Source organism: Podarcis cretensis (assembly GCF_951804945.1).
Source record: "Podarcis cretensis genome assembly, chromosome: 5".
In the NCBI taxonomy this organism is placed as follows: Eukaryota; Metazoa; Chordata; class Lepidosauria; order Squamata; family Lacertidae; genus Podarcis; species Podarcis cretensis.
This window is the reverse complement of record NC_137174.1, coordinates 26,566,182-26,583,245: the sequence shown is the minus strand read 5'-3', so window position 1 is coordinate 26,583,245 and position 17,064 is coordinate 26,566,182. Positions and strand designations below refer to the sequence as shown.

General features: G+C 43.6%; 1 protein-coding gene across 13 annotated transcripts in view; it reads left to right on the top strand.

Moving 5' to 3' along the window:
- FAM13C (family with sequence similarity 13 member C) overlaps nucleotides 1–16,794 on the top strand; it is a gene marked incomplete at its 3' end in the record, with an annotated part of 76,463 nt that extends 59,669 nt beyond the window's left edge. For 6 of the 13 annotated variants that reach the window (XM_079975676.1, XM_079975677.1, XM_079975674.1 and 3 more), the window contains 4 exons: nucleotides 5,960–6,055; nucleotides 7,572–7,771; nucleotides 8,298–8,399; nucleotides 9,376–16,794. In XM_079975676.1, the coding sequence (XP_079831802.1) occupies nucleotides 5,960–6,055; nucleotides 7,572–7,771; nucleotides 8,298–8,399; nucleotides 9,376–9,499 (522 nt within the window). Of the gene's footprint in view, nucleotides 1–5,959; nucleotides 6,056–7,571; nucleotides 7,772–8,297; nucleotides 8,404–9,375 lie in introns of those variants that run through there. The other 7 variants (XR_013838698.1, XR_013838697.1, XR_013838699.1 and 4 more) reach the window with 7 other exon arrangements.
- Between the last annotated feature and the right edge of the window lie 270 nt (nucleotides 16,795–17,064).

Genomic DNA, 17,064 nt, shown 5'->3' with positions numbered 1-17,064 from the left:
TTAAGAAGCATGTGTCTTAAGACTTTAGGCCTTGTGTGTGTTGTTCGTAAGCTCTCTGGTCTTAGACAAATGATACAGGCAAAAATAACAGGCTCAGTCCAGAGATAGTGTCCCATTGAAATCAGTGGGACAAGGACATCTCTGTTTTGCTGGACTGGGCACAACGTCTTCAAAACAAGGGATGAGGGCTGTTTTAATTGTGATGATGGCCATGTGGAGACCTTCATAAAGCAGTGGCCCACTTAGGAACTCCAGGGCACCGGTCTCAAGGCTTATCAATGTGTCATCAGCTGTATAAAGCATTTGCACAGGAAGTTGCTTCTCCGTGGTCTTTGTGTGGATGCTCCCATGTTTAAATCAGCCCCAAGGGTTTTTAAAAAGACATTTTTGTGTCCTGCCTTATTTCCAAGGTGGTATCCAATGATCATGATTTTTAGGCAGTAACTACATGACCCTCAGTTTAGGCTAATCTGCTTGTTCCTGCTCCTCCACATGCAGCTGCTGGGGGACCTTGGGCTAGTCACACTTCTCTGAAGTCTCTCAGCCCCACTCACCTCGCAGAGTGTTTGTTGTAGGGAAGGAAGGGAAATGAGATTGTTAGCTGCTTTGAGACTCCTTAGGGTAGTGATAAAGCGGGATATCAAATCCAAACTCTTCTTCTTCTTGTTGTCGTTTGTGGTCTGATAGGCAATCTGACCTAGAAAGGGAATGCAGCATCATAGCACCAGTGGAGATCAGCTTTGTTTTTAAGTTAACTTATTCAGTTTTGAGAACTTCTCTGCAATGTGAACCTTTTCCATCTCAGCCTGACTTGTCTGGCTCAGTTGCTTACCAACATAACCTAGGTTGTTGTTATTATACATCAGATCTATCCAAAATAAAGGATCTATCATCCACGGTTTAATCGTGGATTTGGGGGCCAACCTGGCATGTGTTACTGAGACCTGAGTGGGTGTCATTGTGATGCACAGGGATTCATTCTCTCCCAAAAGTGGTGGTGATGGACACTTGGATGGTTAGAAAAGAGAATTTGACAAATTCATGGAGGACAAGCTGAAGAAGTGCATTGCAATATTCGGAGAAGTTTCAAACAGCGGATGAGTTTTGGATCGTGTATTGTTTCAGAATCTACCAAATTTGGTAGGTTCACCTTTGAAATGAGAACTGAATGAAATTTCACTTCCATCCTTACAGTGATTGTAGGAGATGCTTTGTCACTCTTGCGGTGCTGTGATGTAAAATTGATTTATTGTTGTGGTGGTTTGATTTTTTCCGGATTGTTATATTTTATTACGTAGCATATATTTTTTATGATTTCCCCTGCTCTGGGATTGATTTTAATGAAGAGTGGATTATAAACCACCCATATTAAATCAGTACATAAATTAAATCCAAAAACAACCCTTAGCGGCTTTTGCTCTGCTTGCTTATCACCCCCATCCCCCGCCCTGCTCCCTGGCCACAATTTAATTCGGCTACTTAAAATTATACCAAGAAATCATGAGCTCTGTCAGGAGCATATATATGAAAGCTGGTTTATCCCCGTTAATCCTCAGAAGTTTAAAACAAATTGCAGAACTTTTCAGGCAGCTGTAACTGGTCTAGGATTAGTTAAATGTGTGCGCTCACATGGCACCTGCAAAATAAGATTGGGGAGTGGATGTTTTTTTCATTTCTGCCCAGTCCTGTAAGCTGCTGCCTGAGAAGATGTTGCACGAAAGCCAAGGCTGATACCAGGAGAGAACTTTGTCCCTTTGCCTGAAATTCAGTGCAGACAGCCTGCGGCACATACAAACAAGGTTGAAGTTACTCCACTAGCAAGGATGGAGGATCTCTTCTGGTCAGGAAACACGTTGTGCTCCTTCTGGGGTAGTTTGTCCACCTTTAGTCCCCACCCTGCAGTGGAGACCCAAGTTTACGAGTCAAGTACAATAAGGTTGTAAACTGAGATTACTTGAAACAATTTATGGGAGATTGATAGTAAAGAAAATCAAATGCATTTGTATTCCCCCCCCCCGGATGATAATTAAATTAAATTTGATGAGCATCAGCTTTGGGGCTTGTTTTCAGAGAGCCTTCCAGGTTAACTCAATCTAATTAGGTACATGCCTGCATGAAGACGGATCGAAAGGCCCACAGTGCTTTCTGAATCAGAGAGAAAACTCAAAGAGTAGGATATCAAATGACACTTGTTGGTGCTGGAGGGAGCGTGGAACCTTTGACTGATTCATCAAAACATCTCTGTAAGCTTTATCACTTTGAAATATAGCCACTTTTCTAAGGGGTCTTCAAGGCTTTGTGCATAATTCAGAAACCCGCAGATGGTTATACAGCACAGAAAGAAGAGGACCTAATCTAGCTAAGGTTTGTTGGGGCTAATGTTACAGTTATAAGCTGTGCTGAGTACACGGAATAAGTCAGTTGCAAGTACAGGCAACCCCCGATTTGCGCTGGGTTCCATTCCGAGTCATTGCACGCTTGTGTGAAAACTCATGCAATTGAAACACCCCATTCTGCCCTTTTAGTGATGTCTTTTATGACGTTTCCAGGTTTGGCGATGTGCGCATGTGTGCAGTTGTGCATATATTCGTGTGTCCAAATTGGAGAGGCATGGATTTCTTTTAGACCGTGGAATATAATGCATCTTTTCATGTTCCTTCTTGCTTTTCCTACACGTAATGCATAAATGGAAGTGGAGAGAACGGATTGAAATCTTCTGCCTAGTGATTAGCTAGTTTTATGTGTGCAACCTGATGGGTACTTAAAACCTGGCGAAGGGAAAACTGACTTTCCTGATTCTGCGTAGATGTTTTCTAGTTAAAGCGTTTCAGAACAGGAGATTTATGCGTGGGAAAAGGGAAAGTACAATAAAGCAAAAGAAACTGGTGTCTTTACAGATGGACAGAGCAAGCTTCTTCCTGTGCATGCTCATGCAGGAGAAATTAGGTGTCTCCCAGCATATGCTAAGGTAGACCTGCATAGGTCAATGGCTCAGGAACCGCACACACTCTGCACATGTATTTCCTGGGGCTGAATTGCCACCTTGAGCAGTAGGTGCTGTAGACTTGGTTCCCGTGGCTGGCTTTGGAGATATGTATGCTATGCACTAGGGACGCAGGTAGCGCTGTGGGTTACAGCCTCAGCGCCTAGGACTTGCCGATCAAAAGGTCGGCGGTTCGAATCCCTGCGGCATGGTGCGCTCCCGCTGCTCGGTCCCAGCGCCTGCCAACCTAGCAGTTCGAAAGCACCTCCGGGTGCAAGTAGATAAATAGGGACCGCATACCAGCGGGAAGGTAAACGGCGTTTCCATGTGCGGCTCTGGCTCGCCAGAGCAGCTTTGTCACGCTGGCCACGTGACCCGGAAGTGTCTCCGGACAGCGCTGGCCCCTGGCCTCTTAAGTGAGATGGGCGCACAACCCCAGAGTCTGTCAAGACTGGTCCGTACGGGCAGGGGTACCTTTACCTTTACCTTTACCTTTACCTTTATGCTATGCACTACAGCTTTAACAGCAGAAATAGCCACTTCCCTTTGTGGATCTGTGGGGCTGGCCCCTTTGCTGCCTTAGCGTGTGAAATATACTCAGAGTCGCAAAGTGATTTCATGCTCTTTATTCAGCTCATAGTGGTGAGGAGGAATGAATGAAAGTCCCCTCAAAGTATCTGCTTTATATACATTATTTACACAATGGGCTGCACATGATTGGCTAATTCCAGAATTCTACTGTAAGCCAATCAGGTTGTGGATTCACTTCAATCTGGAGCATGATTGGGTGGTTCCTGCCAGCCAATCATACTGCTGCATTATTCTAGGACCAATCAGACTGCTGCATTCTGAATCCTATTGTTCTAGGACCAATCAGACTGCTGCATTTTGGATCCTATTGTTCTAGGACCAATCAGACTGCTGCAGTTTGGATCCTATTCAACTCAGTACATAACAGCGTGGCTGCGCCGCAGGCAGTCGTGGCCTGCCGGGGGGGTGTGTGGTTTCGTCCTCACGCAGAGGAACAGTGGTTGTGCAATGACGCTGCATGCAGTTAAAGCTGGTCTTGTGTGCATGTGCCTCTGCATTAGGGTTGAAGAGGCTAATGATGCAAATATTTACTTCCTGCTTTCTCATACATCAATTGAATTGGACTAAAAAGAAAGTCTGTCTCTCTCCCCCTCTCCTTTGGTCCGCCCTCAGCTAATTTGCTTGAGGATAGCTCAGTGAGAGAACACATGTCTTGTCTGAGAAAGTCCCAGATCCAGGCCCTGACCTCTGCAGTTCAAAGATTGCTGGTTGCGGAAACGTCCTGTCTGGGGCCTTGGATATTACTGTATAAGGATTCAGTATAAGGGAGCTTCATACATTCATTTCCAGATCTGCTCAGTTTTTCTTCCTCTCAGCCCCCATTTCCAGTACCCTGACTATTGCATGTTTCCCCATGCATCATATCCTTAAGGATTTGCTTCTTGGTTTTCCATTTATCCTAGAGCAAAGTTCATATCTTACTTAAGGTGGGATTCACCCAACACACCTTGTTAGTGGAAGTCCTGGGCAATGGGGCTATCTCATTGCACCTGTCCCCTTCAGTTGGCTCGGGGTTGGTGTTGGGGGGTGATCCCCCAGAACAGCACTGGGGAGGGAGAGGGGGGAGAGTTTCATCTGGCTGCAATGCTTGAACTGGTGGGATGTTTGCAGTAGAGGGATTTTTAAGTCTACACTTGGTCTTTGATTACGCTGGGCTTTTGTGTCTGTGTAGTCGCTGCCCTGAATGTATAGATCTTATATATTGTGGAAATGGAGGATTACACCATAACTGAAGGTTGCAAATGTGGATTGGCAAATCAGCCTATTTCTGGTCTGTGTCACTAATCAAACCCATTTCTGATGTTCTTCATTTTTTAAATCTGCACTCGAATTCGCATTTAGCTACATGTTTAAATCATTTAGTTGCAAATGTATTTTTTCTTCAAAATATGCATGTTTAAACATGTTTTGTTACTGTTTTTGAGCCACTGGAACATCCGGTTTAAAAATCTGGTAGACAACTTAAGTTTCAATCTGCATCTTTGTCTGCGAGGTTCAGATCAGGTCAGGTCAAATGAGGATTCTCAGATACTGAATTACTCAAGCTTCTCCAGTTACCAGTGCCTTTAAACTTTCCCAGAATGGGACGTCTGTCAAAATGACCTTTGAGCCAAACCTACTTGTACTGCTTCACATTGTAACTGTCCATAATGTGGTTTCTAGAACTGCATAGTTGGTGCCTTGGCATTTTCACTAGGCCTTCCATAAGAATGGACAATCTTGAGGATATGACATAAACGAAATCCTTTCAGCCACCAGGAGCAGGCAAAAATGTATGACTTCTTTCAGTGTAATTACCTCATTTTGTCTTGGCTTGAGTCCCTCTTTCCTCTTATTTTGAGGCAGAAATTAATCATGGTGCTAAGACTCAATTATGTCAAAGGAGAGGTTGGTAGATATCTGGACAGTCCGCGGCTTGACAATCCTTATGTTGACTGACAGTCAACAGCAAGTCACTAAACCAAGCACCCAGCGCCATAACAGTGCCAGTATTTTGAGACAATGGATGATGCAGTTGTCAGGGGCAAGGAGTGTACAGAGACAGTGGCAATTTTGATCCTAGCACTCCTGGACACCTGTTTTTGCAGGACTACTGGAGTCCAACTTCAACACAAACGTGGTGCTCCAGTGAAATGGTTAGCCAACCAGGAATTTCCTTCCTCGTTTTTAAATCCCTATTGCAAAAAAAAAGCAGTGGCACGAAGCGCATTTGTGGTTTTTTTTTTAAAGCCAGAGTCACACTTCCCTCCTGCTACTGTTTATGCTAAAGAAACATAAAGCAGCGTATAGATTAGGACCAACAACGCTTCTTCTTTGGCACCCAGCACAATACAGACATCTTGTTTCGCCAGAGTCAATATGGTGTTGCTTCTTATTTCTTTTCAGGGAAACAAGCAAGATAGGAGTCTGATGAAGCCCCTTTATGATAGATACAGAATTATCAAGCAGCTTCTGTCGACGCCAACTTTGATCACAACCATTGTAAGTCCAAAGGAGATTGCGGAAATAAATCTGCCCAAACTTTTGCCTTTTTAAAGGCTCCATTCATATGAAGCGTTTTGCCCACTAGGGAATCCTTCTCACGGAATGTGATGAGGGAATAGTACAACCAAGGGAACTGCAAAATAGCCTTCCCAAGAATGGAATAGCAGCTGTTGAGAATGCTCAATACAGTGTTTATTTAGGCTCCATCTTGCCTCTCTGTATAATGATTGTTGTTGCTGTTTTAAAAAATAAATTTACTGTTTTACAGTTTTAATTAACCCTGCAGATTGACAACACATCCAGGACTACTGCTGGAAACCAATGTTACGCTGGTGTTTTCCACGCAGTGCTGGATTTACGTATAAGCTAAACAAGCTATAGCTTAGGGCCCCACTCTCTTGGGGCCCTCAAAAAAATTAAAGGAAAAAACCCTGTATTAATTGTATTCCAGTTCAGCAATTACTTTGATAAAATACATATTTTGTTATGTACAAATGGCTTTTGATACCTATTAGGTTCATAAATTACCATATAGCATATATTCAACAGGAAAAATAAAGCGACAATTTGTTATTGACAAAGGACAGCTGGACATATAAAGGGCTCCATTACCTTCAGTAGCCTAGGGCCTCATCAAACCTCAATCCGGCCCTGTTTCCACAGCAGACTAATAACCCTTGGAAGTTAAATATGTCCATACATATATCTGTAAATCCCTGGGAGAAACATCTGGGGGACACAACTGATATGTGCACACTTTATTTCCACACTTGGTGCATGACACTGGTCTTCACACCGGTGTTTCCCACAGGAATCCTGATGTGTCCTGCCCCTCCTTTCCCACATTCTTGGGTATCCCCATCTTTTGGATTAGGGAAGTTGCATCCCAGGCAGATTTGAGTCCTCGGGTTGTCTTCTTTTAAAAAGTAACCACTGTGTCTAGCTCAAACTTTGATAATAACAAAGCTTGTACAGTACTGGGAAACAATGACCATCCTTTGGGAAGGTGTCTTTTATGAGAGTGAAGGTAAGCCAAATTGTTTGTTGCTACCCCATTAAGGGTGTGTCTCACTTTCTTTTCTGTGGCAATCTGCTTACACGAGTAAGGCTGCAAACACAAGCATTATTCCCAAGAAATAAAATGCATTGGACTCAGCATTTTTACTTGTTTAGGACTGGGCTTCAAGGCTAGTTCCATGGAAATGGTTCTGAAGGAAAACTAGATCCCCTAAATTGCAGTTTCTTACATTCATGTTAAGAGGCGGTGTCACACAAAGTTAATTCCCTTGTGGGAATGACCATGTGAATTCCTGATTAAGAGTGTGTAGCTTATGTCCTGAGGAGATTCTGTCAGTCACATTTTCTTAGCATTATTTTTTAACCATGGTTACTCTCATGCACTTTCTATGGAACTTTTTCAGTAGTTATTTCTGGTGCAGATCTATTTTATGTTTCCTTTCCACCGATGTGCATGCAGGTAATTAATTTGATAACCCTCGTTCTGTGTTACAAGCAGGAGGAGGAAGATTCTGATGAAGATCACTCCCAGAGCAGCTATGAATTGTCCTCTGCCATGTCCCTCCATTTGCCTTCTGATGAACATCTCTGTCATTCAGATGAGGAGAATGAGCCTGCCTTTGTGTCACCCCTGGATGAAAAGAAAGCAGTCAAACAGCCTGCCCTGTCAATGTCCAACTTGCACGAGGCCACAATGTGAGGACTGATTTTTGTTTCTTAAACTGAACAAAATAGCATGGTTGTTCCTTAGGGGGGATATGGTTTCTGACAAGATGCAGAAGTGTGGGGAACAAAAAGCGCAAATCTCCCCGTCATCTCTTCACATTGTGCTTTGAAGTGATCCTAAGCCATCTGTTCACATGCCTAATGTAACAGAGGATATATTTTTGTTTCATGCCTGTGCTAATAGGCTTTTTACGGCATCGACAATGACCCACAGCTACAAACAGTAAATACGTACTGGAAATTGGCCTAATGTAGTACAACTTTTCCTACTTGCCTAATAATAATAATAATAATAATTAGTGTAAAACATTACTGTAAATCACTCTGTGTCTTGTCAGAACTTTCAATATCTATTGGAATTAATTAGCAAAATGCATGTCGTTTGAGAACATCCTGAAAGAGGAGCACCTGTTGAAGCTGCGTGCATATTCCTGATCCCAAATCTGTTACCTGTCTGTCACTTTCAGTGTTTTCAGACACAATTCTCCTTTTGCAGGCCCGTACTGCTGGAACATCTCCGAGAAACGAGAGCTGATAAGAAAAGGCTAAGGAAAATGTTACGAGAATTTGAGGATCAGTTCTTTAAGCAAACAGGAAGGTAAGGCAACTACATTCATGCTTGGTCTCTGTACCCCTTCTGTATGTCGCTGCTGACCTAGACAGTCACAGATCCTGAAGAGTAAGTTGTCTACAGATCTCTGAGTGAGCCTTTCCCCTGTAGTACTAAAATCCTGAGAATTTTCCTCTGGTGACTACACAAACCAAGATTTGCCAAGGATTTCTGATTTTGCCATAGCAAAGGTACCCTTCTTTTTCTAGGAATTGAAATTGGCAGGCACACATCATGCTCACAACTCTCTGCCCTCCACCACAAAAAAGTTTATTACTGAGGTGTGTAAGAATAGGAGGTATCTTCCTGCAGGAGAACTTCCTCCCTATGTGCCTATGATTGGAAAGAGACAAGTCCAGAGGAGCCATTTATGCAGAGATATAATGGGCAGCCACCTCTGTCTGTCTGTCTGTCTGTCTGTCTGTCTGTCTGTCTGTCTATGTGTGTTGGGTTTAATTGAGTTGTACCAGCATACTGGCAGTTTTAAGTTTGCCACAATGTACACTTTTGGGGATTACTCTCCTGCTCATTCCATGGGAGTATTTGTTGGCCATTTGTAGATGAGAACAGCACCTATGATTTGTTGAAAAGACCACATATTAGAATAGCTCACATACAGAGCAGACCCAATGGCCTTCAACATGTTAACAAACGTATTAATGTGTGTGAGTGCAGGGGTGTCCCACAGTCTCTGAACCCCACTGTTGCAAGCAAGCACATAGCCTAACCTTGCGTACAGTTCTCTCCAACATTCACTTGCCTCTTCTTTGGAAGAAGACTGTCTGAATGTGGGTTTTTAAATATCAATTCCTAAAAACATATCTGCACTATATTTTCTTTCCCCTTGTTATATGTGGGAACCTATAATTAAAGAGACAAACACAAAAGTCATATTTGAGCCAGAAGTGCTCTGCGAACGCTTGCTCCTTTTAAGCCCCAGCATTCAAATTTTGCCGCTTTACAGGACTCCCCAAAAGGAGGACCGCATTCCCATGGCAGAGGAGTACTTGGAATACAAGCACATCAAAGCCAAGCTGAGGCTGCTGGAGGTCCTCATCAGCAAGCACGATGTCTCCAAAACCATCTGAAGTCCAGTGGTTTGCAATAGTAAAACTCCTTGGTCTGGGAAAAGGAGAGAGAGAGAGAGAGGATTGCACAGGTCTGGCTCTTCCTGCACAATGGCTTTGACACCTTGAAATTCTGATGCACTTTATTTATGTTCTACCGCTGCAGGTGAGCAAGAGAGTGAGAGAAAGGGGTGTGAGAATGCAGGAAGGAGGAGTGATTGAATGGGAGGGCTAACACTTACCTGGGAGTTGCCTCTTGTTTCTGGAGCTGTTTTTCACTCGGACAAGTTTCCCCTCGCTTTAGCCAAAAGGAGGTAGTCATATATGCACATTCAGGAAGCCAGGTTGGCGGGACTTCCTGTTTCACTTCAAAGCTCCACTGTGACGTGTTTCCAGGCAGATGGTGCTAATTCAACAGCACTCAAAGGTATGGAAGGACAGTGCAATCATCCAAACAGGCTCACCCAGGTGTTTTTTGTTTGTTTGTTTGTTTCTTCCCACTTGGGCAGCATAGGACTAGAGAAAAAGAGAGGCACGTCAAAGTCTCTTGAGCAGCCCATCAGGTAAACTTGGAACACAATTCTAGGTAGGCTATTCTCCTAAACCTACTCAGCATTATGAAGTGTCCTCCGCAATCTGATAGGCCTTTTTTATTTGTGATATTCCAGTGTGTAGCCTGGACAGCTTTTGTATCCTAGGATTCACTGGGAGGGCCAGAATGAAAACCATCCCTAATCTTGGGAGGAGAGATGCACCAGTAAAGAACCTCTTTTCTGCTTGCTGGGCTAGATAAAAAAGTACAGGTCACAGCGAAACTGTAGTTTTCCATCTTGGTTGAGGACAATGACGGAAGGAAAACCAGCACACCCCTGCAGATAAAAACTTGACCAACAACCCCCAGGAATGTGAGCAGCTGTATTTTCTGGTTCAGTGTGCTCTAGAGGACCCTGTTTGCCCAAACACAACCATCAGTCAAAAATCTTATTTTCTCCGTAGATCAAATACCTGTGCAGGAGGGGACATTTTTGAGAATTTAATGGGCACCCAAGATGCAAGTCTTTATCCGTCCTGCATTTAGGGGGTTCCTGATCCTCTTGTTTCCCCTCCAATATTTAACAGATAAGGACCATCTAAATCCACCAGTTTTGCAGAGACACTTGATGTGTATGACACCCCTCCTGAAGTGGCGGAGCCAGGGTGGAAGTGCAGGGCAAGATAGCTCCTGCAGGATAAAGAGAGAATGAAGGATGGCTCTGATATAGGCAGCAACTTATGTTTGTGGAATGTGCACAGATTGGACTGCATGGAAAGCTCCACTGGCTCCTGCATCATTCAGGCTGTATTTAGGGTAGGTAGAAATTCTATTTTTCAGGTGCAGGAAACGTGGGAAGAATTATGGCACAAAGGAAGAGCCTCAGATACCTAGTTCAGATACCAAATTGGCAGGCAGAATTTGGGAGAGCGGTTCACACTTGGCGGGATGGTGGTATTATGGGATGGGTTTGAGGCAGGAACAGGAGGTGATGTGGTCTGAATCAAGGGTAGCCAGCACCAGATCTTACAAATGTTTTGGAGTACAGTTCCCACCTGTTAGCTGTGCTGGCTGGGGCTGATGGGAGTTGGAGTCCAAAACATATAGAGGGCACCATGTTGGATGCATGAGACAACACCCAGATGTTGTGGGTGGGTGGAATCCTGTGGCAGAATAGAAATATGCAGAGCTTGTCTGAGCTGTTGTTTGTGAGTGTGTGCTGTAATTCCACGCAAGCAGCACCCCCCCCCCCCGCATAACATATGGAACTGGGTATAGAATTCCATTTCCTGACAACAGTAGCTTTTTATCTCCTTTTTTTTTTTTGTAAAAATAGGAAGGAGGCTCCTAGCTCTTAGTTTGCAAAGGCATGCTTGTGAAAGTGTGTGTGTGGGCAACACTTAGTGAAATGTCAGGAGGCAGCATGGAAACAGCATAGGATTTGCAGTGGTGTGACTTCAGGGCCTTTAACGGCTTTTCCTTCATCGTGACTAAATTAAAAACAGAAGAAGAGAGTTGTGTGCAGCAAGATAAATTATGACTATTTGCATAATGTACACAGGTTGTAGAATTCTGCTTTTCTTGGTGAAGAACTTGGCTTGCCCATTTTCATTGCAATACCATAGCCTGCCCATTTCCCCCACCCAGGAGAGGCCGGTGTGAATGGCAGCTATTCCTTCTGGATCCTCAGCTCTGTGAAGGTTAAAGAGGCTGTCTTCGCCACACAACGCAAGGGGTATTCAGATCACCATGCGGTTCCTGCCATGCTGGCACATCAAGGCAAGAGTGGCTTTGCTGAGGCTGAGGCAACCTTTCCTGTGCTGGAAAGCTGGGGAGAGCAAGCTAGCAGAGCTTCATTGTTCTGGGGAAAAAACCAGGGTCTTCTAGTTCTAAATATGCTTATTGGAGGAAGCTAACTCTAGCAGGAACCTAACTTAGGCTTTGGACGATGGGCCCAGCTTCCTGAATTTGCATAGCACTCATTGATTTTGGCTGAGTGAGAGGAAAACCCCAATAAGGCATGCAATACCTGCTTAACCAGGGAAGACAATGTTTCTCTTTGAAGTGCACTGTGTAGAAAGTTGCAGAACGAGAGACGAAAAATGGGGGAAGGAGGAGGGTTGTTGTTCCTCATTTGACCCTCTCCTCTTTTTCCACTACCCAGTCATTATTTCTGGCTGTATGGAGCCGGCTTCAAGTATAGCCGCCTCTCTGCTATCATTGGCAGGTGCCCCGATCAAGTAGAGGGGCTGCAGTGGAAGCTGTACAGCCCTCAAGGCAGCTTTGGGGGTGGGGGCCTAAGGGTGTGTGTATGTATGTGAAGCTTGCTGCTTCCCATTGGCCCCAAAGCCAAGACTCAGGGAGAGGACCCCCCACCTCATGCTCCCAGAAACTGTGAAGGAACAATTCCTAAGTTTAAAGGATCCTCCAAGTGGGGGGTCAGATTAGGCTTGGAGCTCCCTCCTTCTCCATAAACGCACCCGCCACCTGCCTCTGCTCACATTATCCCTTCCTTCTGCCCCTCACCCAAAGCCACTCTTGCTGGGGTCTTAATTTTTTTTCCACGCTCCCCCCCAATTGGAGAGACCCACCACAGGCCTACCCCTGGATGTATTTTGGTGCCTAGCCTGTTCGTGTGCAGGTGATACCCACACACTCTCACCCATTTACTAATAGAAGTGATGGCATAATTGCATGTATTTTACTAGGTGGATGCCATCTAGATTTGTAAGAGCAATGAAATATCGCTGGTGTGTGTGTGTGTGTGTGTGGTGGAAGGGAAGGAGTCAGCAGCCGTATTGCACATGCCCATTTGCCATTTTAGGTACAATTCCAAAAACAATGATGTTTGCAATGTCCACTTGGATCATTAGACCTGTGCCTTATGAGCTGGCAGTTTCTAGATAATTATATTCATGGCCATTTATAACCACTGGTTGCAGAACAATTGAAACAAAAAGATAAAACGACAGACAGCTGGGCTTCCAGACCCAACTCTCTTGTCAATAATGCTTGGTTTAGATAAATGGGTTTTGGTGGGCAGAGCACATCTGTGAGACAGGGCGAAGCCCACTTTCCCTACCCACTTGTGCTTGTCTTGTACAGAGTCAGACCATTAGTCCATCTAGCTGCAGATAGGTAGCCGTGTTGGTCTGCCATAGTCAAAACAAAATAAAAAAATTATTTTGAAGAAATTATTCTGAAGAAGTGTGCATGCTCACGAAAGCTCATACCTAGAACTAACTTAGTTGGTCTTTAAGGTGCTACTGGAAGGAATTTTTTTATTTTCTTTTGTTCCATCTAGCTGAGCATTGTTTACTGGCAGTGTCTTTTCAGGGATGGTTCTCTCCCATCCCTACGTAGAGATGTCAGGGATTGAACCAGCGACCTTTTGCATGCAAAGCAGATGTTCTGTCACTGAACCATGGTCTTTCATGTGGCTTTCTACAGTTGTATGACTTTTTTTAAAATAAAAACCTCCCTCTCTCATTGCTCATTGGGAGGAAAGTTGCAGTAGGTTCAGGACTGGAATGTCCGCCTCCCCCAAATTGAGGGGACATTGGATCCTGTAGATCCAGCACCTCGTCCATCCTACTCTGGACTCTGTTTGTCTTCTCAGATGTTGCAGGTCTGATCATGGAGAACTGCCAGCTGCAGACCTTTCAAGGCAGATCTCTCTCTCACCCTCATGAGAGGGAGATGGGACAAATCCTGTGGCGCCAGAGACAGCCTCCCAGGAGCTATAGAATTCACACCTAGAGAAATCTAAAAAGCAAACAAACCATCAGTTTTAAAAAGTAAGAGAGGTGGCGTGTTGTGCTGATGACAGGTGGCTTTTTTTTATCCCTTAGCTCATGGCAAAGGAGTCGGCCAATTAATTTTTCCAGGCTTCGTCTCTGGCATGAGCACCGGAATGCAAAACACCAGGGAGGTCCTGCATGAAAATAGCTATCAGGAGCAGGACTCCTCTGTGCATTGCCTGCCAGTCTAATTTTTCTTTAATAGTTTTCGTGAGCGTGTCTCGTTGTTGTTGCCTTTATTCACTCATTATTCAACTACTCCAAAGCAAAACATCAGAGTGGATCTTAAGACACAGTTATGATGATCCAAGCTGGTTACAGGTACTTTTAAGTTTCGGAGTTTACCCATTTTGGCAAAGTCACGCAGTCTTGCCCATTGCATTTGGCTCTAGTGTTGCTGCTTGCGCCCCCGTTATCCCATTCCTAGAGCCTCTTGTTTTCTCGAGGAACCTTGATTACAGTGTGCACTGAGAAACTAAAGCTTGTGGCACTCAGACTTAAATTGCAGTCCTTGAGATGGGATAGATTAAGGTCTTTGGGTAATGTTAGCAGAGTGTTTTCTAGAGTTCCTGTTTTTGCCAGTGCTGCTACACAAGCTACCACACCACCAGCACCAGCAGCAGCACCTGCTGTTATTGAGCCCAAGCGCTGCTGCAGGCAAAGGACAGTGGTTACCAGCTGCCTAAACAGCAGTTGTGCTCTCCAGTAGTTGTGATATTGCGCATAGATTCAAGGGATGCTTGGGGTTTTTTTGGAAGCTTACTGGGGTTTTGCCAGAACAAGGCCAGTAGTGCTAGACTAGCAGTTCCGAAAGCTTTATCCGTCATGATAATCTCCCTTACAAAGTGCACCCAGAATTCACGGTGTTGCAAATGGGGAGTAATAAGATCAGCAGGGCTGGTGACTGTGATACAAAACTGACTGTTTCCATGCCGAAACCCTTATTAAGTTACTCTGATTGCAGTTCTGGTGATCTTCCAGAAGCTTTAGAAGCGGGTGTGTGTTGGATGTCGCTGGAGCCGGGAAAAGGTTATTCGTCACTTGAGCCCTTAACTCATAGAGCGAGGTAAAATAGCTTAAGAAAATGCTGAAGCAGAACAAAGAGGTAAAAAATAATAATTTTGAAAAGTCTCAGCTATTTGGTGGGGTGCGGGGATACGAAATATGGCATATATAAGGGAGAAAGAACTTAAACAGGAAAGAGTGGCTATTTAAAAAATGACCAGGCAATGTAGAGCTGCTCCATCCTTTTAAGCAGAAATTGCTTAAAAGACACCGGTTGATAGAAACCGAAATAAAGCAAAGTGAAGCAAAGTTATTAATGGCACATGCCAATTTTTATTTCTGTAGCACTTTTCCTTAGCCCAGTGCTATAATTTGTTTTGCTTTTTCCTGACAACCAAAGCTTGTTTGAAAGCATGCACTTTGTAGGACCTTAATATTTCCTGTGTGATGATTGCCAAGATAGTTTATTAAAAATAGTGACAATAGTTTATTGCATTATGCTATTTTGGATAGATCAATGTAAGCAGATTATTTAATCTAAGTGTCATGGTGATGAACTGAAGGAGGCTGGGCTTCTTTTCTGGTTTACTGTGATAGATTATAAACGTGGATATATTCCCCCATCCCCACCCCCCGGTCTTGCCGTTAAAAAAGGAATACGCCTTTATAAACGGAGGTAAATTTGCAATAGGTCACGCCTGAGTGGCACATGAATTCCATGGGAGAGGGACAGTCAGTGAGTTCTCACCACTCACTGGCAAACACATGTTTCGGTGGCAAAGAAGTTCGAGAAAGAGCTCCAGGTAGAGATATATGTACTGTCTTTAGTGTTCTTGTTTTGTCATTTTGTACCAATGACAAGAAAACCAGGGGCATAATCCTTAGTCTTCCAGCACTGCTTCTGTAAAGGTGGGGGATCCCTGGGTAAACTATGTGAGGTCATTGTGTACTGCCCCTTGTGTGTGGCTGACCTTAACCGTGTGGTCCTGTCCTTGAGTGCAGGGTTTTATTTTCACAAATAGCCAGCACGGGGTTGGGGTACAATCCAAGTCAGAACTGTGCAGTTAAGGTTATGCGCCGCTTGGCCTGTGAGGCTGAGCTGCCAGGGCCAGCAGGGAGGCCTCCATCAATGCCTCTAGGGGAACCCCCTCCTTGCGAACAGAGCTGAAGACAATAGATTGTACCTCAGCTCTTTTTGCTATAGTAATAAAAGAAGCTGTTGATTTCATGAAGCCTATTTAGCCACAAAACTTGTTTTTTTATTTATTTCTGCTGTATGTAACGTTGAAGCATGGTTTTTAAAAGATAAAAACAAAACAAAAAGAACTTTCAAAAAACATTTGTGGGATCATGTCACACTGCTTATATACCTAAGTGGAATTTTTAAATTTATTTTTTAAAAAAAGAATGATGTAATGTTTCAGTGTAATTGGCTTGATCATTTATATAACTTTTATGAATCAGAATGGTCTCCTTCATAAATCTGTTTTAATTAAAAGTCATGTCAGAGCAACAGGAACAGATACACAAGAATTTGAAGTTTACAAACTACATCTTTGATAAGGGAAAAATGGTTTCATGACATATGTATACAGTTGCTATTAAAATGTATCTATATATTCTATATGATTGTATAATATTTTATACAACAGTACAAATAAAATATTTTTCTATTTATTATGTTGAAACACAGGTGGGTTTTTTCCCTGCTTGTTAGCTAATATAAATAACATAAATAACACTGTCAAACAACACATTGGAAGTGCTGACATTTTTTTTTCTAGGCTGCAAGAGTTAATCATGCTGCAATTACACCCTTTCATGCTGTTTGGAGATATCTCAGTTAAGTTGTTCAGTAGATTAAAATGAATACATATTTAAAACACCATTTAGAAGCCAGTAGTTGTTTTTTTTTTTATTTCGCTAAAGCTTGTTTATATAGATTTGTTACATTTGGCAATATGAAGGAGGAGGAGGAGGAGAGAAAAATAATAAGAAAATGGAACACCAATTGCAGCATCTAGATATATATAAATGGTTGCTAGAAAGAAAAAAACCCAAGATTCCTAACAGTTGAAAAGCACTGGTGGACCAAGAAGGTAAGGAATATACTAAGGGCAGAACTACATGCTTCACTGGGTACAGCGCTGCCGCCAATGACATCATGCCCAGGTTGGATGGTCCTTTTCCCCGACGACGTTTGGGCACACTTACCTGCTTTGCAGTTTGCCATCATGTTAAGTGCTGCC